At 29.2% G+C, this 26,313-nt stretch overlaps 1 protein-coding gene across 2 annotated transcripts; it reads right to left on the bottom strand.

Annotated features, from left to right (window-relative positions):
* Positions 1-408: 408 nt before the first annotated feature.
* Positions 409-26,294, bottom strand: LOC100203209 (uncharacterized). 2 transcript variants are annotated; one of them, XM_065803183.1, is made up of 7 exons: positions 25,947-26,292; positions 22,754-22,780; positions 14,377-14,463; positions 4,320-4,420; positions 3,858-4,104; positions 2,368-2,528; positions 409-600 (listed from the first exon to the last, which is right to left on the bottom strand). In XM_065803183.1, exons 1-7 carry the CDS (start codon positions 26,017-26,019, stop codon positions 493-495), a joined length of 804 nt encoding a protein of 267 aa, XP_065659255.1. In that variant the 5' UTR covers positions 26,020-26,292; the 3' UTR covers positions 409-492. The 2 variants fall into 2 exon arrangements, with proteins under 2 accessions (XP_065659255.1, XP_065659256.1); XM_065803184.1 differs by lacking the exon at positions 22,754-22,780 and having other exon boundaries at positions 25,947-26,294.
* Between the last annotated feature and the right edge of the window lie 19 nt (positions 26,295-26,313).

The following is a 26,313-nucleotide window of genomic DNA, read 5'->3' as shown; positions in this document are numbered from 1 at the left end:
GCAACAACCTATAAAATACCGATCTCTTACCAAACAACCCATCAAGCCCCTTAAATTTAAGTTGAAACCCTAATTGATGTAAACACATTTAACATTAAAAAAAAATTGAAATAAAAAGCATTTATGGTTTTCAAGAAATCTCAATTTAAAGTTGATTTGATCTTTCAGTGTTCACCCGATATTTGCGTGAATCTTTAAGGGCTTTTGGGGTTTAAACATTTATTTTCGGTTGACTGTATATCAATAAAAAACAAAAAAAGAATTAAAAAATAAAAACAATTTTATGTTAAAGTTTTTTATATATACAATACATTTAACTTATATTCGTCGTATATATATATATATATATATATATATATATATATATACATATATATATATATATATATATATATATATATATATATATATATATATATATAAATATGTTGTTTATAATATCATCAAAATTGATATTAAAAATTTATTAATTTACACTGATGTTAACTCAAGTTAACAGAAACTGTTCAATCCTGGATTTTCGTTTAGATAAACGTATTGAGTAGATATATCAGCGCATGCGTCTATGCATTTTGGATGAGTTATCGGTTCTAGTAAGTACTATAACAAAAAAAAATATTTCATATAAACAACACTTGTCACTCTGATGATCTATACAAATTTCTATAATGATTGTTACTAAAAGTACAGGTTTTCAAACTACAGAACACTTTATCGTGAGGATCATGTGTTCTTTACTTCATGGATCATTTCTATTGTATTGTAAAAAAGATAATGAGCCACTGTTTTATGTAACCAAGATTTACTTTTAGATAGTTACTTATTTTCAAGCAAAGTAATTCAAGTAAATTAACTCTTGATCTTCTACAAACAAATATCTAACCGGTAATCACCTTTTCGCTATTTTTTCTTTTACCTACGCTGTTGCTAAAAACGCCATAATAGAACAAATAATGCATATAAAACATATTTTTAGGTTTTTAAAACAATTTTAAGGTAAAACGTATTTATTAAAACAAAGATTTATGATGTGCTATTTATATATATATTTGAAATATCAAATAAAAACTAAAAGTATTTTCTCTTTTTTGTACAAATGCTTTTCCTGAGGCTTTTCGGACGGTTGTTTAACCAACGTAGTTCATTAGACTAACACTTGTTATCTTGAGTTTGCGTTTAATTTGAGTGAAATCATTTAACTTCATGGTTTACAGAATGCAGGGTAGACGACGCCAGGGAGATCAAGGGGCTCCCATTCACCCGCTTTTCTTCTAAATAACTTCTTTTTTTTTTTTCAGAAATATTAAAATTTCCCCTCCACTTCGAAACCCGTGTCATCGGCTTTGTAATATGAAAAAATAAGATAAAAGAATGGGAAAAGCAAACATCTTCTACCATATAAATGTATGCTTTTCATTACATATTTTTATAAATTAAGTTTGTCGTCAATAGGCAAAAACAGATTATTTGTAATAGTTCTTCTCAGAAAAGAAAGTTTGTGAGAAATATATTACAAAAATTATCAATGTGGAGCAAAGTATTAATGTAGTCATGAAGCAAATATTCAGTAAAACTATTATTCAATGTTGATGAAAATAAAATTTTTTGCTAAAACTTTCATTATTTCTAATTAGCACTGTATAGACTTGATAAGTAAAAAAAGACATGATCAGGAAACATCTGAAATTTTCAAAACATGATTAAAGAACAATTAATTCAACAGTTTTCTTTAATCTGTGACTTTCAAATTAGTAGAGCAAAACAATTTTAGGCACCCTTTTAACATAAACATATATGTTTATCTGAAAAAGTTTCAAGGATTAAAAAAAACAACTAAGCTTTAGATTATAGCAACCTGAAAAGAACTGCCAAAGAAGCTGCGTTAAATATATCAAACGTTTCCAAATTTTAATCTTATAGTTGGTCTTACCATCTAATCAAATTTCGATAAGACCTGTTTTAAAATAAAACCGGTTTTACTACGTGGTTTTACTACTCTTACAAACAAGCTTAATAAATGTTTATAAAGTGTAGATAGCAAGTAAAAAGATATTCTAGCGTTTTAGTTTACTAATGCCTTACATCCATTTTAACGAAAGCACCAGTTCAGTAGAAAATATTTAAGGATTCAGAAGCAGTTAAACTCTGCTGATTCAGCAGTGCATACAAAAAAAAAGATAGAAATTTCTACCTAAGGGTAGGATAAGTAAGGTATAATTTTCTACCTTTTAAGGTATAAAATTGTACCTTTAAGGCGGAAACTTTTTCCTTACTAAGGGTATATCTCATATCCTACTCAAAGGGAGGATATGTGAAATACCCATAACTAACTACCTAATGTACTTTTTACATAAAATATGTTGATACCTTTAATTTTTCTGGATTATGACGCTCAACGTTAGTATTGTTTAATATGCCACAAACAACAAATCCAAAACCAGTTAATAACTTATTGTTGTATAAAAGAAATATAGGGAAAAAATCACTACAGTCCATATCGCTTTTAACATTGTACCAGTAATGTTGACCTAGAAACAAACTCTTGATTAAATGTTTTATATTTTTATTTAATAAATTTTTACTATAGTTTTAATCTAAAGTAAAAACTTTTAAAAAAATCAAATTTTGCTACGTTGTTTTTTGTTTTCCACAAGACGAAATATTTGCGCGAAGCGAATTTTTCGTCGAAGAGCATACGCAGATAAAACATTTTTGGCAATTATGCTAATACAGCGTTTCGCTGCAGCAAAAAAAAAAAAATTCGGATTCATTTCGACTTTTAGCGAATCGCCGTAAAACGAAAAACAACCAAGTTTTAAATATTATTACACCTGATGCTTACAGAAAGATAAAGCAAAAGTATGTTGTTTTCAAAATGGCGAAGGAACAAAATTCTCAACCCGGCGTTCTTATTGATTTTCTATGAACTCACTCTGAACATTGTCAAGCATTAGTAAATTTATCAAATAAGGAGCAAGATTTAAATCAAGAATTTACAAATGTAAATTTGCACACTGTCAATTTCGAAAGTTATACTTCACAAGAAGGTTTATCTCCGACTGGCCACACGGAGATAAACCTTTTTGTGAAAAACTCTACATGGAGTTAAAGGTGCTGTTTGTTCTTGCAGTAACAGTTTTTTAACAGAAATGTTCATATCAAAGTTTAGCATTTATTTTCATATACTTTCTTAAAAAAAAAATTATATTAAAAAATTATATTACAAAATGATATCACATCTTACATAAGACAGAAATGTTAAAACTAACGCATGGAAAGAAATATCCACATGTTTCAAAGTTGAAAGTATGCAAAAAAAAGTAATAATTACTTTTAGTTAAACATACAGCGTAAACTTATTTCTGCATTTTTATTGTTGATAACAACAAAAAAAGTAGCGCAAAAGAAAATAACTGCAAATCAAAACGGCGTTTCGTCATGGCGAAAAAAATTCGCTTTGCGCGAATGTTTCGACTTATGGAAAATAGTCGCCTTTACATAAAACTGTAAAACTTTTATAAACCTGAAATAAGAAGTTTTACTTATATGTATGTTAAAAAAAGATAAAATAACCCGCTTGAAACAAAGTTATAATTGAGATAAAAAAGTTAAAAACATCTTCGAATTTAATAAACCAACTTATTTATCTTATAAGATGATTATAAATGTTTTATATAATGATTATAATAGACTAGAATATATTTATATGATCATAAAATGAATATAAATGTTTAATCATCTTATAAGAAGATTTTAAATGTTTTTAAGAACAGAGATGACAAAAAGCTCTAACTTTATTTTTATAATTAAGTATCCGTCTGATCATATGTAATTAAAAAAACCTAAATTCAACTTACCCCTACCGAAGACGCATTTTCCTTTAGTCCATTTTGTACCTTTTAATTCCGCTTCTTTTAAAGGCATGTCTTGTAGCTCTTTTCCTGATAAAATTCCAAGTTTATCTCCGACATAATCTTTGTTTCTAATTATGATATTGTTGCAAATATCACTCGGTTCAGTAAAATATGCAGTGACATAATTAGTATCTACATCTTTTATATGAATTTTTCCAAACCATTTTGCTTCTTTAATGTCTTCCGAAATCTAATTTTATATTATCTTTATATAAACTTTATATTTTATAATTCTATAATTATATTAAATATTAAATTTTATACATTAAATAATAACCATACAAGTTAAAAAAAAATTTATTATGACGTAGAAGAAATAAAATTTGCGTAAAGATTTCATACCTTGACCTTTAAATTTTAATTTTAAAGGTTGCACCCTTTAAAGTTTATTAAAAGTAAACTTACACCCATTTGAATTCCTGCCAATATTCCATTTAAATCAAACATCAAAACAGTTGCCAAGTCATTATTAAGTGCATAGCGTTTTCCTATGAACTGAGACTCAACTAAATGTTATGAAATAGTATATTAATTATTTAAACATATATACAATATATTGTAATATTTATGAATTATTATTTTAAACATATATACAACATATTGTGAAATAGTATATTAAATATATAAACAAAGTATTATAAAATAAAAAATTATTGTAAAAAATATTAAGTGAGCTCATATCGATGAAATGTTTTAGTTTATCCTAAATAAGTGATATCTCAATTCTTGAGAGAAATAAAAATGTTTTTGAAATTATGTTATTATTTTTATAAAGTTTACGAAAAAAGAACCGTATCAGCTTGAATGCCTGTTTATCTGTCGAACATACTAGAGAGCCTATATACTTAGAGAGTGGACATGCGGAAAATGACGGCCATGTTTTTGCCAAATTAGCGCGTGACAAATTGACAAATGAATTTAAGTAAAAACAATTGTATAACCCAATATGAAAATTTGAATATTTTATGTTTTTTTTAGCAGTTTTTTAATAAAATTATTTATTAAACAAAAATTTATTTGGCAAATATATAAACTCTTTGAAAAAACCCGTCAAAAAACTACTTGTAATTTATAAGTTACTTAACAAAAGTTTAGAGCTGACAAAAGTTTTACAATTTTTTTTATTAATTAGTTTTAGTTGATTCTATTCTTTCAAAGCCAATGCTTGTATTATCATATCTTGCTGCCAAGTTCAAAATAATTTTTTTACTTCATTTTTTTTCTTAAGACTAAATATTACAGGTCTGAATTTTTCAAACCTGTTTTCAAGCTTTAATCAAAATTAATGAGAATTAGGATAAAAGCTGAACTTTTAATTTGTTTATCAGTTTTAATTTGTTCATTAATTGACGCTCTCTTAGAGTATAGAATTACCATTCTTTTAGGTAAAAAGTTATGCCAAAAAATGACCTGAATTCAATTTAAATTTTTTTTTTTTTTTAACATTATCACTTCCAACAAGGCTGCAAGCAACTACTAATTAAAGTTGGAAGTTACTGGAAGAGAAAAGATGAAGATTGTAGTGCAAGATAACGATCGACGGACAACTTAAAGGATTGCAAATTATATGAATCAGGAAAGCTAGATGAAGGAAGCGAATTCCAAAGAGCTGATGTTCGAGGAAAAAAACTAGACGAATAAGCGTTTTTGGAGCACTTAGGAACAATCACAGAAAAAGGATGAGACTTAATTGAATGACGAGTAACACGAGAATGAATTTTAGTAGGTGGTACAAGAGACACTAGCTCTTTAGAGCAGTGCCTATTATAGTAATTGTAGAAAAGAGAAATAAAAGCAACATTACAACGATGTGATAATGGTTGGAGGTTGGCTGCAAGAGCAGGTCCAACTATATTTACAATGCGTTTTTGCACCTTGTCTAAAAGAGAAAGGGCATCATTAGAAGATCCACCCCAGATATGGCAATAGTATTCCATACAAGGACGGATTTGAGATAATATAAAGATAAAGAATAGAATCCGAAGTAAGAAAGTTTCGAGCTCAATAAAGAGATTCGACCTTAGCAGATGCTAATTTTGCAACTGATTTGATATATGGTTTCCAAGAAAGATGGGAAGTATGAGTTAATCCTAGAAGATGAAGAGTAGATGATTCAATGAGTACATCACCGTTCATAAATATAGGAAGATCTAAATTATTGCGATGACGATTGGCTGAAAAAAATTGAGTTTTATCTGTATTGAAGTTCACCAGCCACTGTGAGCCCCATACTGTAGCAGAAGTGAGATCCTTTTTAAGCTCAAATGCCCAATCCAAGCAATCAGAGAATGTTGGTTTCTTATCACAACAAGAGTAAATGGTAGTATCATCAGCAAACAATGCCACCATAGATGTGAGAATATCTGGAAGATCTTTAATGTAAATTAAAAAGAGTATAGGGTCAAGGATAGAACCTTGAGGAACCCCTGAAGTTAAAGAAAAATAAGAAGATTGCTGTCCATCGAGGACAACTTTTATACTACAATTGGAAAGGAATGATTCAATAATTTTAAAGATGTTGCCAGATACACCATAAGAAGAAAGCTTATGGAGAAGACCAGCATGCCAAACTTTATTAAAAGCTTTTGAAATATCAAGAGCGATGGCCTTAACTTCTCCACCTTTATCTAATACGCGATAAAACCTTTCAGTTAATACTGTTAGAAAATCAGCTGTAGAACAAGAAGATCGAAATCCATATTGATGGTCAGAAAGTAAGTTATTAGATTCAAGATGAGTAATTAAGTTTTTGTTAATTAAAGATTTAAAAACCTTGCTTATGATAGGAAGAAGACTAATGGAACGGTAGTTAGACGAATCAGATCGCTCTCCAGAATTTCAGAAGATAGGGATAACAGATGCCGCTTTCCAGCAGGCTGGAAAACACGACTTTGAAAACCACTTGTTGAATAGTTTTGAGAGTATAGATGACAGCTCCGGAGAATACTTCTGCAAGGCAATAACAGGTATGTTGTCCGGGTCATAAGCTGTAGAAGAGTCTAGGCAGGAAATCACTTTAGATACAGAAGCTGGAGTGATACGAATGTCAAGCAATGGTACAACCTGTTTGTTGGCAATATCAGGTAGAACGCAACTAGTAGAATCAAGAGATGATATTGATGTTTTTAGCAAACAATTCAGCTTTGTCTTTAGGTGAGGTGACAAAGGTGAGGTTGCGTTAGACAAAACCTTTTTACAATGATTTCCAGCAGTAATAAACAGACATCTGTTTTCAGGAGAATTGTTTTGCTGATAAATATGGAAGCAACGGTTTCAATTGGAAATTGCAGCAGCAAAATGTGAGAAAAACCATGGAGAAGAGTGAGGCTTGACCTGGAATTGTTGAGAGGGAAAAAAAGATTCTATGCCAGCCTGAATCCACGAAGTTATGTAAGTAGCGCATTTGTCGACAGGAAGACAAAAGATTTCTACCCAAGGGCCATCACGAAGAAAATCACGTAAAGAGTCCTAGTCAGCTTTACTATAGTTGTAAGAGGTACGATGGTAGGGGGATTCAAGTGATGAAGAAGAATAAGATATTAGCTTTAGAGAGTTCAAAACCGTGATCAAAAGCGCCTAAGAGTGAATGTGGAGAAACTGAGCACTGACTAGGATCAAAAACATGACATAAGTCGAGTAGAGAAGGTAAATGGTTCGAGTTGTCTGGAAAGCGAGTTGGAAAGTTGAATATTTGAGTTAGGGATTGAGAAAGGCAAAAGTTGTGGACTTTAATGCCTGCAGAGTCACTGACACTAGAGCCAAGCAATTCAGAGTGGTGAGCATTTAAGTCACCGACAACAACTATATTAGCTGATGGATAAAGAGAGAGGGCTTGGTCAATATGATCAGAAATAACATCAAAAAGAGTCCGGTCTTGAGATGCAGGAGTGCGATATAGAACAAAGAGGAAAACGATAGAATAAAGTGGTGCTAAACGAAAGCACATAAAAGAATAGTCTGTGGATTCAAACCTAGTTTCACGACAAGTGGGTGAATTCTTACGAATGTAAATGTCCAGGCCAAGCATCTGACTATTGGAGTCTTTAAGAATTAAAGGAAGATAACCATCAACACTATGATCGCAAGATGAGACAGCTGAACTCAAATTAGTCTCACAAAGAGCAAGTAGGTTGGGTGAACTTTGCAAGAGATAAGACTCAACAGAAGAAAAGTTACTTTGAAGACCACGAATATTTGTGAATGATAGATTTAAAGAACTTAGTGATGATGATGGTTTTTTGTGTTTTATAGTTTTTAGTACTTTATTCATTTTTAAATTTGATTGAAGAACTTGACTCAAAGCATAGACAGTACACTGATTAATAGCCCAAGCAATTGCCTCATTACTATTAGTAAACACTAAGTCGTAACAAAGGGCTCCAAATGTGACCTTGGCAATGCACACCAAAATTACAAACAGGGACACCACCCATGCGCAACATGGCACTGTTAATACTTTGATATTTTTTAGCTGTTGATGGAATCTGCCTCTCTGAAAGCTACCACAGAGTTCGGTAAACCTGACTACCAGCCGGCCTTAGAACCATAAAACTGAGTTTTAGAGCTGTACCCTCATTAGGAGATAATAGAATGAGTTGTCTAGTCATAAAAACAGAGACACAAGCAAAACCCATGCATTAAGTCAAGAAGATCCAGCATTCAACATCTTAATCTGGAAACAATGTACTAAAAATACATCTGCGCCAGCCTAATTGATGAGGAAGGGATGCGAGGCTGGTTAGCAAATAGAATCTGTTTACCCCTTAAGTCTTTGCCTAGGAGGCCTTCTACAAGACAGTAACCGGATGCATTTAACATCTTCCCAAGATGAGCATTTTTATCGAAACACCATCTCTAGCCTTTATTCAATCAAGAGCCCCAATGCTGGGGTTGTTTTAAGTCGGAGTAGACATCTCCTAGCCTTTGCCTAAAATGGCGTTGACGTTTTATTCAAATCTTTGAGTAAAACAATGTGCTCTTTTTTGTGTGGATTTGTGGACCTTACTATTAACTAAGTCAAGAAAACACAAAAAAAATTGATGGTTGTTATTCGGTATCGTAACTGCACTTTGATAATGTAATGTTTTTAAGAGTTAAGCAAAACAAATAAGTTTCAAGTTATTATTATAATGAAAAGCTGTAGGAATTACTTGTTTAGTGAACGTACCAGTTATAAATTTTTTTTTAGAAGTTTTGGGTAAATCGCAATTTCATATTAAAAGTCTTTTTTTCAAAAAGAATATTTGGTTGTTGACAAAATAACACCAGATGGAATAAGTTTCCACCTTAGTTTTCTACTTAGGCTCAACACATATAATCGAATAGTACCTCTATAATTTCATTGAAAAAAGCTTTTGTTTCATTGTAAATTTAGTAATTTTCTATTCTAAAAGCCATAGTAAGGTTTCGTGATGTCACAAATGTAAATCAATTATCAATAATTTAGTTAAATCAAGCAGTTGTGAGTACAGAATCACCTTTTTTTATTAGCAAAAAATTTTAATCCACAACTTACATTATAATTCATTACAATATAATACTCTTGATATAATACTTTTGTTTTGTTAAAATATTTTTCATCAAGATGCTAAACTTATAAGTAAACATATTTAGAATGTCAACAAGTTTGTGCAGGAATGTTAATCTATAACTAGTGATAGAAGTATATATACTTTTTGAATTCCAGCTGTAATTATGAAAGGTTTGTTACATGAGAGAGATGTTCTTAAATTCTTCAATAAATGAAGCACATTTGCTAAAAAATCAATAGAACAACTTGAGTCACATGGATATTTATTTAAACTGGAAAAAGTAACTTTAAGTGCATCTATAACTATAACTTTAAGTGTAGCTTATGCTAAAAAATCTTCACATTGACTGGTTATTTGCACCTTTATAAACAGAACTTTCACTACAATAATATGTTACAGTTTATTTTCATCTCGTAGATATTCCTCTAAGCATAAAAATTAAAGTATGGTTAGCTTGGCCATAAATTATGGCCTTAACATTATAGTATAATCTAACAATTCCATAGTATAAGCTTGATATGTATCATAGTTATCACTTTCAGTTATTGACATGACATCAGTAATTAAGGCACATTCTTTTTCATGAATTTTTATTACATTCACATCAGTTTTCATAAACTTTTACAAATATTTAACAAAAATTTAGTTGCAAGTTCACTCGCAGTTAGTTTTTTTTGGCAAAAACGGCTTCAAAAACCATCAAAATTGAACATCCAATGAAAAACAATCACACGTATGTCCGCTCTCTGAGTATATAGGCTCTCTAATATATACTATGTATATAATTTTTTTTATTAACGTTAATCTTGAATGATCATTTCTTTCTGTGGAAAAGTGTCAAGTTTGTTTTTAAAATGGGTGAATTAAAACTTCGAACTTCTTGGTTGCGAAATGTTTTACCACAAGTCTACTACCGCGCTTGTTACCATCTATATGTACTCAAAGTTGGTTTTGGAGTTAATAAATTTAATATTAATCTTTATTTCTTAAATTGGGTTGTACATACCATGGACGCGTTCTTTGTTTTTGTAACCAAGATGTAGAATTTTACATTTGTCTGTATTAAATGATGTAATTCTCCATTTTTCTTAGTCAACCAAGGTGTTAATATTATTTTGAAGTTGGTTGTGCGAATGCATATTAATAAGAGGGTTAACCTTTTGTAATTGTTAGCAAAATGTGTTTGAAGTTAATTTAATTGAAAACTTTATTAACGTATATAATGAATAATACTGTCAAATGAACTAAACCTTGTTAAACACCACTTTCATTGTACTATAATGTGAAAGTTAAAATTTATCATTACTCTTTGCCTCTGCTTTGTTTGAAAGTTTTTTCTCTAAGAAAAAAGGAGACCATTAATTCCAATAGCTTTCACGTAAATATCTTTTTGCTTCACAAAAGAATGTTTATGTGAAAAGATTTTAAAGTTAAGAAACAAAAATATTCGTTCAATAGTTTTTAAATTATAAAAGTTCCAACAGTTATATTTCTCTTAATAATAACCTTATGGCTATATTTTTTTATCTAGGTATATCGTTAATTTGCTTAGGCAGCACCTGACTATTCGATGGGTGAAGAATCGGCGCCTTCTTCACATAATATGGCAACATGACGGTTGTGATAATCAGGGATGCGGAGTTCCAAAAGGACTCCGTCTTATATCTATGTTTTTTCCGGGTGTCTAGGAAATCTAAAAATGTTGGTAGCTAATGCTTAATAATCTTTTTTTGACTTTTGACTTTGACTTTTGAAATCCGGAGTCCTTTTTGGGACTCCGCATCCCTGATAATAATATTACCATAGCATGACATAATTTATTACCATAGCATGACATAATTTATTATCATAGCATGACATAGCATAATAATCCTAACTTTAATTTTATAATTTAAACTCAAAGAAACCTATGGGTTTTATAAAACAGTAAAACTTTTTTTTATTATAGAACCTTTTATTATTGCTAATCAGTAAACTTATATATATTATTATTATATATTATCATTATATTTCATTTTCATGTATTCAATTATATTAGTTATATTAAATATATTAGGGTTGTAACATTTTTCATATAAAAATACTAAAACTAACTTTTATGATTTTCAAAAACCTCATCCAGGACCTAAAAAAACTGTTTTGGAAATATTGCAACATACTAAAATCTGGATAAATTTTTATTTATGACTATAATATAATATAAAACACAATTCAGAAATAGTAATTGAATATTAAAATAAAGTTCAATCACTTTTTTTGATGAAATAAGCTTCAAACTGATTTATCAATTCTTGAATGATTTTAATTGCTCCTTTGGCACAAATGTTACTTCTTTGTGTTTAAATTGCTGCAGTGCTGTAGGCCGGGTGAATAAAAAAAGCATTTGCTTTTACTCAGCGTTTTTGTTGTAATTGCTCAATTTTACGTGGATAAAAATTTAAGGGAAATCGCTCAAATTTTTCTTCACGTAAAGTTGAGTAATTTACTCTAAAAACGCTGAGTAATTGCTCAGCTTTACGTAAATAAAAATTTGAGCGAAATTGATAAAAGTTTTCTTTACGTAAAGCTGAGCAATTACTCCAAAACCGCTGAATAAAAGCAAATGCTTTTTTCATTCACCCGGCCTATTGTCTCAATTCCAATATTTTCTAAAAATTGTTTGTACTTTTTTGTGTTTCTTTAAACTATTTTCTGATTTTTCATAATTGTCTTCATTATAAAAATGGTACTTACCCAAACACCAAACCAAGTTCCACAAATTAATTCACAAAATTTTAGCAACCAGTTCACGTTGGCCTGGAAATAGCAGAAAAGCATGTAAGGCATCTAGACTTTGCTCTAGAGTTCCACCTTGCATATTAGGTAATGCTTTAAAAGTAATAAGTAAAGGAAAATACCCTTTTTTTGGTAATATTGGTAAGCAATTTAAATACTGCATATCGTCGCACCATTCATGTTTTTAAATTAATTTTTACATCACTTCGTTGAAAGTCTTTTCTTAGATATGCATATTTGTCACTGACTTCTTGCACAAAAGCAAATAATAAATTGGGAGATGTTGTCTTTCCACAAAGAATTTGGTCAACTGAATACTATTGGACTAAATTCAATATATGATGTTGATATTCTATATACTGAGGGTATTGTGGGTTTAACCTCCTCCGGCTAATTGCCATATAGAGGGCCAGATACCCGGGCCAGCGAAGACGACTTCAGCTCCAAAAGGAGCATCATAGCCCGCTTTGCAGACCGAGAGTAAGTGAGTTTATGAAGAACGAAGACTAATAGAGTGAAAGTCAGAAGAAGTCGAGTTAGAAAGATAGCATAGAGAAAGCGGACAGATATTTCACTGATGTAAGAATGTGCAATTAACACTATTAATTAGATTACCTAGTTAATGTACTACTCTGGAAGCAATTCGCGAGTAAGTTAACACTGCGCCAGAGGTTCTATATACTGAGGTATATGAAAGCCTTTTTATTTAAATTTCCGTTGGATCAGTACAACAACTCTATTTCTCACTCTAGTATTGACTCTTGTGGTATCACATATTATAACTTTAATGCTTTCTCATCACTAAAAGTCATGACTTGTGGTATCACATATTATAACTTCCACAAGTCTTATGCCTCAGTTTCAACAATTCACAGTCATTAGAATTATAGTTAGAAGCTTCTGGATATTCTGATGTACTGGAAGCAGTTTCAGATTTTAAATTTTTTGTTGAAGAAGGAAGATTACACGCTCTGCTGCTTGAGATATTTTTCTGTCAAATTGATGGATGCACTTTAACTTGTTATTTCATAAAACCTTTTATCTTCAGTTGCCAATCAGATGCCATCTGTTTTTGTAATATCAAACACATTTTCAAATTTAATTTTAGCACATTTCAAATGGCTTTTTAAAAATTTTTCATATTTTTAAATTAATGCATTAATCTTCCTGACTATTGGTTTTTCTGTTATGAAAAGAAAATTTAACTTTTCACACAATTTCCTCAATTCATCAGCAATCACTTTAATTCTGAAAATTTTTGATTTTTCATCTTTTGAAAAAAATTAATTCCTTTTTAATAATTGTCATTTTTTTCGGCATTCTAAATAAGTCATCAAGTGGATTATTGATTGTTGGTAACAATTTCCTTTGTGAAACACTCTTTTGCTAGACCAAGTTTTGATATGCCAAGTTTTTTCTCATGGTACCAGATTTTTTTTAGTAACATTTTCTTGGCTCTTCATTTATGACATTTTTCCGAAAAGTTGAAAGTAAAGACACTAAAAATAATCCCAGATATACAACAACTGAAGTCGGAAACATATAATGCACCAAAAAGCAAATATTCAAAGAGAATTAATTTTGGAACTAAAATTTGCTCATTTCTATGGTACCGCACTTCTAATTAAATATTTCAATCTATGTCCTGGATGAGGATTTTATAAAGGAAAAGCAAAAAAATACTATATATCTTATTTTATCTATATATCTTATTTGCACTATTGCTCATCGTGTAGTGCTAGGGCCGAGTTAAAATTTTTGAAAAATTGAAAATGTCATATCCTATTATATATATACTTAACTTTTTTAACTAAACTTTAACCATATACTTAAAACTCTTCTGTACAAATAAAACTGTTCAAATTTGTTATTATTATTATGCTAATTATTCGTTAGTTAAATTAAAAAATATTTTAACATTCAACGATTTTTTTGGCATACTATCATTTTTTATATTTTTTATTTATAATTTTTTATATTTTTATTACTACTATTATTATTGTATTTTTATATATTCTTTAAAATTTTAGTTTTAATTTCTAACTTTCTTGGTTACCGATCGGCGATGAGAGTTCCCTACATGTGGAAGTTAAAAAAATACAGCTTGCATTTTTTTAAAACTAGGTCGTTTTAGATACTAAAAATCTGATAATTACCTTCACAGCTATTAGCCAGCAATTTCCATGAACTTATAATGGCCGCATTCTCTGAAATTGGTAAACTTCGATAAAATGCATATTTCACTAAAAAAGAGCAGAACAGGTTAATAAAATTAGCCTCAGCCTACTATAATAAGTGAAACAATTTTTAAAAGTAAAATATTATAACTCTCTTATTTTGTAAAGTTTGGTGACTTGAATTTTTTTTGTATTTTATATTATACTTTTAATATTTTTTTAGTAGGAAATAACATTCTGCTATTGCTTAGGAAGAATGCATCGAGGTGAAAAAATGTGTTTAAGATAAAAAAGCAGTTTAAATGAAATTTATTTGAAAAACCCCATGTGTTCACCATTTTTCGTCATTGAGTTATAAATGGAGTATTGTTTAGTGTAGATTGACTTTTTTTTTTTTTTTTTTTTTTTTGTAGTTGTTTAGATACTCCCAGAAATCCCTACGGTCTTATCACAGAGCACCGCGAGAGTGCATTAAACTGGAAATTCACGCCACCTTTCGTACCAATTTCGCTTTTGGAGATCAAACGCTGGCGTCAAACCTCGAACCTCTGGGTTCTGAGACAGAACTCTAAGGACTGCGCCACGGATGCTCAAAATAAGCACGGATGCTCAACTTGAGCACAAAAAGAGCACTAGTATTGTTATCTCTGTGGGGCTGTTCTCTTGATTGTGATAAACTTTTTTGTTAGCATTAAAAATGGCTGAGATTATCAATTTTTTTATTGATTATCTTAAAACAAGGGGAGGGTGGGCAAGTGGGGTTTTTCAAATAAGTGATTCAAATGGTATTAAAGATAAAGATGTATTTAATGCCTAAATAAGACATATGTTGGTTTTGACAAAATAGATCTACCAAAAATAAATGCCATGAGCTAATATCTGTTTCATGGCTTAATAAAAAAAAAGCTTTGTTGCCTTTATAAATTAAACCACGTCAACTGTTAGAACATAATGTAAACTTTTTATTTTTTTTTTATTTTTTTAACTTTATTTTTTTTATTTTCTGATTTATTTGCATTTAAAAATTAGAAATACAAAAAGGTGATACAGGTAATATTAAAATTATTCTTACGTAACACCAAAAAACAACAACAACAGCGACAACAACAACGACTACAACAACAACAAGTTAAACTAGTGTGCATGGTGATGAACATTGTACTTTTTTTAAATTTGATTTGAACAAAGATTAAGTGGACTCGTAAACAATATAATCAGGTAGAGAATTCCATATCTTGATAATTCTGTCTCAGTGGAAAAATCTTTGTGTATCATTTTTACATTTAATACGTGAATAAAGTTTATAAGCATGGCATCATTCAGAAAAAGGTAGATCGACAAGGTTGCGTATAATTTTATAGGTCATTACAAGATCAAATTTTATTTTACGGCATTCAAGTGATTCTAGATTGAAGATATTGAGATTTGAAGAATAATCTTTATAATGAATACGACATCTTTTACATACACTTCTAGTAAAGGATTTATAAACCGTTTCTAACCAACGTATATTTTTTTAAAGATGGAGATTCCACACAAAGGTACAAGATTCTATGATAGGTTGAGCATAAACTTTATAGACTTTGATCAGAAGCTTGAAATTGTTACTGACGAAGGATTTTAAAAGTAAGTAGAAACGAGAGAGTGTCTTGCTTGCAATGAAATAACAGTGATTAGAAAATTTCATATCCGAAGATGACTATATCGATATCGTGAATTGAATTAGGTATGAACTTAATGGTAAAAATGCTAATTAATTTTGTCTAAATATTCAAACACTTGAGGTCACAAATTCAAATTACTCAAACTAAAGTGTAAACTCGATGTCCGTAAATATTCTTTCTACTTCAGGGTTGGTAATTTTGGAATAACTTGCCATTTTACGTCGTTAATGTCACAAACATCCAGAGCTTTAAAACTAAAATTAACATTATCAACTTCAAAAAATACTTTGCGACTAATTTTCGATTTATAATTGTGGTATTATATATAATATATATTTTTTGTTATTTATGCGCTAATTAATTAAAAGTTAAGTTAAGAAAAATTAAAGATTAAGAGAGACAGAGATTGCAAAAAAAAAAAAAAAAAAAAAGTAGATCTTCTCGACTGTAGTGTGAATAAAATTATACAATTAAAACAAATAAAAAAAAGAATTTAGACAACACTTATTTGCTGTATCTGATTTTAATTGTTTAATTAACTTCGGATTATAAAGTTAGGTATTCTCCGTTATCTTTTTTAGTCTTCTCCTTGTTGCTTTGTATATGTCCCTATCCAAATATTGTTTACTTCTTAATTCGTTAAGTTGTGACAACTTCAATCTCTCCAGGCTCTTTTACTGTCTCAGAATGTTTTTCACTAAGCTTTCTTCCGGCTTTCAATAAAAGCTACATCTTTAAAATAATCATCAATAAATCCAGCGGAGGCTGTAGCTTTCATTATTTGAACACCGTTTAAGCCATCTTAAGTCAACAGTCAACAGCATCTCGCCCTCCTTTCATTTCATTCCATGCTTCTTCGACCCACACCTTAATAACATCTTCATCTGCGTGTTAATAAAGTAATTTATATCGTGGATCTAAAAATGTTGATACACACAATATTTTATTAAGCAAAAATTTATCCTTTAGTAACAGATTTTACTTAGTTCGTCAATCATCGTCATAATTCCGGCAAATTATCACTCGAGGAATTTTTTTCAACAAATTCTGCTGCATAAGTGGCCAAAGGAACTTTTTGTTTAAAGATTCTTTGTAGCATTTCAAATGAACTGTTCCAGCGAGTTGGAATATCTTGTTTCATTTTGTGAGGTACTAAATTGCTGCTGAATTGATTTTAACTTTGCACAAGCTATTGGCGAATGATTAAAATGTGTTTTTTTATTCTTCTGCTTAAAGCTAAAATAAATCTTTGATTGATTTTTAGCTAAATATAGAGTCATAAATACATTGCTACAAAGTATGGATAAAGCATGGAAATGATTACATGCCACTGTCTTTTACTCCAGCCTTCGTATTACTTGCATTAATAGTAACAATAAGATGAAGTTTGCTTAAAGAGATTTAAAAAGACTCTAAATCTTTTTGTAAATGTTCTTTGATATAAACAATTGTGTCATTTTCCAAAAATGAATTACTCGAAGAACAGCGGTTTTTCGGGTAAATTTAGTTTGATCTATTTAATGTCCAGTAATGCTTAAGAATGCGATTTTTGCAGTATCCGCTGCCCAAATATCTATTGTCAAAGACAAATAGTTTGCCATAGAGATTTTTATTTTTATATCTTCAAACAGTTCATCATACATGCAAGGGATTACGTTTTAGCTGAAATATTTTCTACAAGGGAAGTTATATTTGGGGTGGGCATCTTTAATTAGTTCATTGAATCCCATATCTTCAACAATAAAAATATCCAATGTGATAAGTTTTCCTATAATTTTATGGATTCAAACAGATCTGTGGTCATTGATATCCAACTGTTTTTTGTTTTGTTTTTTTGCGGAAAGTCTGAATAATGCTACTTTGTACTATATTATTGGTGTTAAAGGCAACTGTGGCTTCAGAAGTAGCACGAAACAGCAACAATTGAACCTTTTTATTATCCTCTAGTTCAAACTCTTTGGTGTGCTTCAAGCGCAAATGTTTAACCATTGCTGTAGTTCCATAAGATTTTATTATAATTATTTTGATAAAAATTATAATAATAATAATTATTATGTTAAATTGTTTTATCTAAAATATTTAAGCGAAGACTTTTTTGTCTTTATATATACAGACTTTTATATATAAAGAGAGTTTTATGATTGAAAACCATTAACCGCGGTGTGAACAGTTGTAATTTTAACAGTAAAAAAACGGCTGCTACTTTATCAAAAATAAAAAAAATGTTAAAAAAAATATTTTCCTAATGTGTCTAATAAATTATTAATTTATTTGACACATTAAGGATATACAAATACTATCGAAGAATCAAGAAGAAGTATTTGTAGGCACAGTGAGTGTGTAGTCACGAGCTCATTTATTTGTTATATCGAAAAACTAAAGGTTAATGGAAAACACTCTTTAAGAAATTCCTAAAGGCAATATATAAAATATATTATGAAAAGTCAAACTTGATGATTAAGTTAGTAAACGCTGTGCCAAATGCGTGTCATTTGGCACAGCGTCTTTATCAATCACTACTTGGAACTTGCCGTTGAACAAGTAAACTCATCTGTTGTGCTTGTCAGTGCCGTCTTTATCCACGGTCATCACGGGCAAATGCCGGGAGGTCACAGCAAAAGTTGAAGCCATTTTAAAATTAATGACATTTTTTTAGAGGACTTTTTTTGTTTTATAAAAGTTGTATGAAGTCAAAGATGTGTAGTATTTATCATTTAATAACAAAAAACTGATTTATTTACGTTGATTAGTTTTAAAAGAAAGCACACGATTTATCAATTTCATTCTTGCGTAAAGTTTGAATTATAAAACGGTATATACAATAACTTTTTTTTATTTGATTTTATTATCTTCGATTTTGGATTTTGAAATTTAATAGAAACTTTCTTAGTTTCTACTGTATTACAAGTTATGTTGTAATGTTATAATTTATGTTATTATACTTTGAAAAAACATGCTTTAAGAGTTATGCGATTATAAACCTAGAATTTAGTGCCGGATTAAGAGATTTTGGCGCTTGAGGCTATTTTAAATCAGGGAATTTAAATTGACATATTGCCATAAAAAGAAAAAAAGTTCTCCTAAAAGAAATGGGGCCCCTATAACTGCTCTACCTTGGTATATTGATACACCTTTCCTAAGTCAGCACTTCCAAAGCCAATTTTTTAGAAATCCCTGAGCACCAGCTTAGCTTAATATGCTCCTGGTGGTGGGTAAAGGTTCTTCTCGTGATGTAACATTTTATCTTATTCAGTCCAAATGAAAAACTTTATAACTGATAACAGTTAATCTTGAAATTTAGAAATTAGATTTAAGTGTAATATTCAATTCAAGTGTAATATTCAAGAAAGAATTAGATTTAAGAAATAGATTTAGTGTAATATCCAAGTAAGAATTAGATTAATTGAAATATTCAAGAAAGAATTACATTTTAGAAATTAGTTTTAAGTGTAATATTCAATTCAAGTGTAATATTCAACTTTCACTTTTGCAAACAAACATTTTAAAAGGATCTTGAGCTGCACAATTCTTCAGCGCACAACAACTCTTTAGCTGCACAACAAATCTTCAAGAACCTTTGATAACAAGAGATGAAAAACGAAAAAAACAGCACCGTCTTTATTTTACTCAGTATTTTAAAAAATAAATCATATATATAGCAAATGATTCTCATAAAATAACTATAGTCAATCCAAAACCCATTATTCAGCCACTAAATACTCAATCAAAATCGAGAACCTAAATTAAATTGACACATGCTAAAAAGACCTTAGTCCCAATCAGTTGGTTTTGAGAAAAACAAGAAAAAAATTGTTTGACCCAAATATGATTCAACATTTCTTTTTGTAAAAAATGTTAAAATTTAGTGCTAAGATAGTTTAATTTGTAATCAAGGAGCCAGGAGGAGGAGGAGGAGGGTTTTAAAAATTTTATGTGTGTTATCAATAATAAAGCGTGTGTTATCAGTTAAAACAGATTGTTTTAACTGATAACACACGCTTTATTATGGATATTATTTAAAAGAATTAAAAATATTTTATCCATACAAGTACGTATGTACGTTAAAGACTAACTTATTGAAAAGAAAAATGTTAAAAAAAGTTCTCAATCATCTTCTTTGCTGCTGTTGCGTTGAGCGTGTCCTACAAGGTTTCTGTTCCATTCCAAGATTTCATTGTAGAACTGGAGGTATTCCTCGGGAATGTATCGCAGCAACTTTTGGATGTCTTTGATTTTTTTATTTTTGATTGATACTTTATCACTAATAACTTTACTTCACTAATTCCCGGTTGTTTTAGGCTGAATGTGTGTGCTACGATTGAGTCTATGAAATACCTTGTAACAACTTGAGAAGAGAACTTTGAATCGTATGTGAAGTGCATGAACGTACATACTAAAAAGTTAACTTTTATTGTCTTTCGGTACAGTTCTGGTCTTAGTTTCCTCAGATATTACCATTTTCTTATAAAACTTTGGCCAGCAAGTTGTGAACTCGAGTACTTCGTTGTTGTTCAATTCTTTAACAATGAACTTGTGTTTTTTGCTTGACTGAATAACAATGCTGGTTAGTTCATGGAGGATGTAAATCCTGTAGTGATTTTTTAGAGCTCTTTTTATTATACCAAAATCGCGGTCACAAAGTAAGAAAGAGTGATCTCTGACAGAGAAAAATTGCTCAATATTTAAAAGATTTTGTATTACCTTACACGGTTTTAAATGCTATGCTATATATGGTATATATTACGGGCCTTAATCGATGTAGTTATGGCAATTTTTAAAAATATTATAGCGTCTGCATGATATTTTGTTGCCTACGACATATTTCCGTTAAATGATCAGGTCTGTGAATTATGAAAACACGAAAAAAAGTAAAATGATAAATTTTGCGGTATCATAAAGTATAAATGTTTATAGCGAAAAAACCCAGACCGAAGATTCTTTTTTTAAAAAAAAATCTTCTTAAAATCACAGTCGCTTGTCCAAATTTTAAAGATTTTAAAGAAATATGTTTATTAGGTGAAATAAATATTATAGTTTAACAATATGATCTGTTCTGATTGCTTATTGGTAATTTTTCTTAAAATTTGAAATTTTTTGTGAAAATTGATAGAAATATTGTGCTTTGACAACTATATATAGTTAATATACGTCAGAACCGATTATAACTAGGATCAATAGTAAATTAAGGAGCTTTTTTAAAAGATTTTAACTAAATTCATGTTAACGCCGATGAGTGGAATTGTTCTAAAGACTCCAAAATGGCGTTCTTCAGATTCACTGTTACGGTTAGTAAAAAAGTTTTGAAAATTAAATAAAAAGAAGAAAAGTTTCCTTAAATATTAAAAAAGCCTGAAGCAAAAAAAATTATACCTTCTAAAGCTCTTGTTTGGATATAATACGCTGATAAAACCATGCTAATTCCAAATAAAAGAATTCTAATAATTTGTAAGGCTATAGTTGTCTTATCGAGTAGCGATCAGACAACTATAGCCTTCTTTTTGCTCCTGTCATGTAAATTTTTATTTATTCATTTTGGTATTGTAACTATTGTCAAACGGCGAAATATACATAATAGGAAAAAAAAAAAAAAAAAAAAAAGAGCAGTGTTATGCAGATTTTCAACAAAAATACAGTTACAAATATTAGACTCAGTGAAAACAATCTTATGAGCCACCTAGTGCTCAGTGCCCACTGTCATAATCTCAACAGCGTAACTAAAAAGTAAATCTAACTATAATAAGAATTTGGTAATAAAAATAAAGTTGTTACAAGACTTTTTAGTCTGTCGATAGCCCTTTTTTCAGTGGTAAGGTTTAATTAATATTTCAACCATACAATTATTTAGTCTAAAAATCGAAACATCAAGCCATATTAGTTCCATTTCTATAATCCCAAGATCCATTTCAAGACTTTTTAATTTTTATATAGTTATTGTTGCATAAACCTAGTAAACTTGTTTGCAAAATTTACAAGGTTTATGCAAAAACTTTTTAAGTTTATCTTTTTAAGTTTGTAAGAGTATATTAACCGAAACGATATTTTATTATAACTTTAAATTAATTTGCATAGTTGAAGCAAATTTGACCGCGAATCAATCTTTTAAATCTGCGAATCGATCATTTCTTTTTAGATTTAACATAAAAACGCTAACTTCATAAAAAAGTCATCGTTTGACAGGATGCCGTCAAGTTTACAATGTTACACAATTATTTGTATATTTACGCAAGTTTTGGCTTAACTGCACTGTACGTTAAACAATAAATCAAAGTTTTATAGGATATCCAAACATGTGCACAACGCCTATTTAGGTATAAAAAGTTTTATCTTTTTTTTTTTTTTTGCTTATTTATTTAAGTTTCTTAATTATACAAGTTCTTTCTTGCTTTCTCTAAAACACACTGAACAAGAATAATAAAAATTTGTAAAAATTTACAAGATAAAAAAATTTAAAATTCTATTGAAACAAAAAATAGTATAAAATTAAAAGAGTTTTATTCGTGCAAACCCAAAAGCATTTCTTCAACATTTTTTTTATCAAAATATTGAATTATAATTATATTCTTCATATTTATTTTTAATGGTTTCATACTCATTATAAAATTTAGAATAAACAATATATGTTTGAAATTTATAGCTAAAAATTTTCTAAATTGATAAAATGCATGTCAATAACAAACGTTGTAAAAAAATACCTGAAAGAGTTTTCCAATTGGGAAACACTGAAAAAAAAAAATAAACATAATTTTCAATTGAACGTAAAGAATTATATTTTCAGTAATGGAATGTTGGCATCAGTTTTACCTTATCACTAAGGGCTAATCATATGGAGAAAAATCCCGTCTAACCGAAGTACTCGGTTATTTCAGCTCGAGTTCAAATGAAAAAAAAACACCTTTTATTTAAGGTCACATGATGTTTGTATTCACAAACAATACATTTAAGGTCACGTGATGTACTCACAAACAATTGCGTAAATTTTTTACTCAAAAAATAAAAGTGAAGGTTTTTTCGAATTACAAAAAATTACTTGATAACTTTTGATTTTTACTATATGCATTATTAAAGGTTTGATAATATTGTGTGTTTACAATAAAAATATCATAATTAATTTATAATTAACTAATGAAAAAATTTTCACCTTAAAAAAACTTCAGGACAAATGTATAAGTTTTATAAACAGCCAAACGACTTAAATTTTAAAATTATGCAAATACTATTTAAATTTTGTAAAAAAGCTGTCCAGTCAACCTAAGATGGTGTTCATATGAAGAACTTTAACCCCGCCTAACCAGGATCCCTGTAGTTGAAAGGCGAGATCTCGCCTACGGGGGAAGGGGGCAATGAAGAGTTATTATTCATTCCCCCCCCCCCCCTTTCCACGCAGGCGAGATCTCGCAATTATAATTGTACAAATGAACGCAATGTTAAAATTATATGAGTTTCATAGGAGAGAAGATATCTCGATCCCTGTTAGACAGTATGATTTTTATCCATATAAACAGCCCCTAAATGATCGGTTGTATCTCACATAAAAAAGTATTTTAAATAAAAAGGTAAAATAAAACAAGCTTTAATTTTTTAATTCATTATCTACTATTTTATTATTATTGCTTATTTATTTACCATTTACGTTCCAAAACAAAGCCAGAAAAACCCTAGGTTTTTTAATTTTTTTAAATAATTTACAGCCTAAATTTTTGAATTTTATAATTTAATTTCTGTCAATGTTATAAGATATTTTCAAAAGTTACCGGCGATAAACTTTCTACAGCCTAAACGTTTACCGTCGAAAAATGTTCAGATTATTCCTCGGTAAAAAACGTTCAAAAAAATAATTATTGTGTACCTTAATAATATACAAAACATAATAAAAAAAATTTAGGAAAAAGGCATATATCAAAACTGAAAGGTAGCCCCAGACACATAATTTAATTTAATCACAATTTTACCTCTTTTTTACCTGTCTCACACAAATATAATATATAATTAATTAGCATTGGACTGTTCTCAACACATTAAAACAAAAAGAATTGTCTTTAAAAAGTACCTATGATACATTAGAAATGGAAATGAGGGTGTCATCATTTAAAAATATAAAGCTAGCTTTTTACTAATGAAAATAAACACTTTAGAAACAATTTTTTTTTAAATCTCAGGTCTTATTATTGGCACTAAATGAATTACTGTTATGAGTTTGTGTAATTTATTTGTTGTATTACTATTTATATAAAAAAGTTTTTAATATGGAAATGCATCAAGGTGTCCGAAACCGTTCTCCAAACGAGTATCCAATACCACCCAATCATACCTTATTCACAAATACTAGTTTTAAAACCAGTGAATTAAAGTATTGAACGAAGTTCTTTTTAATAAATATTGCAAATAAAAATGTATTTTTAACCAATAAAAAGTTTTTAGTTTACTTAAAAGTTAGGTATGTTAATATATGAATCAAGTATGATGATAAATCACTCTTCTGGTGGAGGGAAACAATATCTTGCACTCCCAGCCAATTGCTTTGGCATATTATGGTAAATGCTTTGCACATGCCATACTTTCACTCAATTGATGTTTTTATAGTATTTAAAATCACATAGCTTCTTTAAGTTTAAGCTGTACATCAAGTGTCAGGGGTTACCCGCCGACCGGTGCTACCCGACTTTCCCTATATATATATATATATATATATATATATATATATATATATATATATATATATATATATATATATATATATATATATATATATATATATATATATATATATATATTGCGACTCCGATGTCCCAAACATGAGAGCAACAAGTTTATAAAATATTTTTTGTACTATTCTTAACTACACTATTATTTATCTATAAACTTTAAATAATCTCTTAGAGTTCAAAAAATATGACGGTAAAGAATTTGTAACCCCCTCAAACTGAAAGAGGTTCAAACTTTACATGTTATAATTTTTGCACGCTAAAAGATTATTCTAAGAAATTTAAGTTTTTTCGCTGAATATTAGTTTATTTAAAAGTAGTTAATATCTTATCAACTTGTTGCTCTTAAATGGTTTATTTTTATGAGTATATATCCGACACAACGTAACAAATATCCGACTACCGGTGTACTGACTATATGAATCGGTGAATGTTAAAAGGGCAGAAGTCCAACAATGTAAACTTTCGGGAAACTAAAAAAATTGCATTTTTTCCCGTAGTAAGTTTGTGTTAATGGTTCAATAATTTTTTTTGAAGGCAAAAAACATTATCCTCTTCAAAAAAAAATTATTTAGCCATTAACAAAATTTACTATGGGGGAAAATGCAGTTTTTTTTAGTTTCCCAAAAGTTTTCATAATTGGACTTCCGCCCTTTTAACATTCACCGATTCATATAGTCAGTACACCGGTAGTCGGATATTTGTTAGGTAAATTTTAATAGCCGGGTATTTATTAATAATACAAAAAAAAAAAAAGAATAACATGAAAAATGGTTAACATTAAAAAAAATAAACATCAACGAAAAAAGCTTTTGATAATGAAATTTTGCTAAATCCTTTTGTTTACTGAAATCTATATAAAAATGAAAAAGAAATAAATTAACATGAAAAAGAAGAAATAGATAGACATGAGTTTATAACTATAACAAAAAAAATTGTCATTTTTTTTTTTTTTTTTTTTTTTTAAAGCCAAAAATAATTGTCTCAGAAGTATTTACTATATACTTGGACTATTTGTTCTATTTTTTTCTGTCATGGCAGAAGTTAAGATGATACATCTACAGCCAACATGATGTAATACTGCCTAAGTTGATTTTTATTTAATTTTGCTGAAACACAAGGCAAAACATAAAACATTTTAAATGTGTTAATGAAGATTATATTAATGAACAAAATGCCTTACCATTTTCGTGTCGATTAAATAAAGAGCCAAAAACAGATGCAAATAGTAAACTCATAAGGACTAGGAAAACCATGTTTATCTAATATTTCTAATTTGTTTTTCCTACCGTTGGTGCAACTATTCCTTTTTTTTAAAAAAAAAAAAAATAGGGGTAGTGGAAACAAATCAATAAGAAGCAATTATATTTAAAAATAATTCCTTCAAGCTTTTCATAACCATTAACAATGTGTTTGCGTAGCAACTTTAAACTTGCAATTTACGACTAAGATCAGATTTGAAGTATTTTTACAAAAACATTTGTAGTTTTACTTTGTTTTATCCAGACTGCGAGTCATTCATCAAGACTGTGAATTCTTTTTTTAAAATA

This window comes from Hydra vulgaris, chromosome 08 (assembly GCF_038396675.1).
Source record: "Hydra vulgaris chromosome 08, alternate assembly HydraT2T_AEP".
Classification (NCBI taxonomy): domain Eukaryota; kingdom Metazoa; phylum Cnidaria; class Hydrozoa; order Anthoathecata; family Hydridae; genus Hydra; species Hydra vulgaris.
Note: the sequence above shows the minus strand (reverse complement) of the source record. Positions and strands in the feature narration are given on the sequence as shown.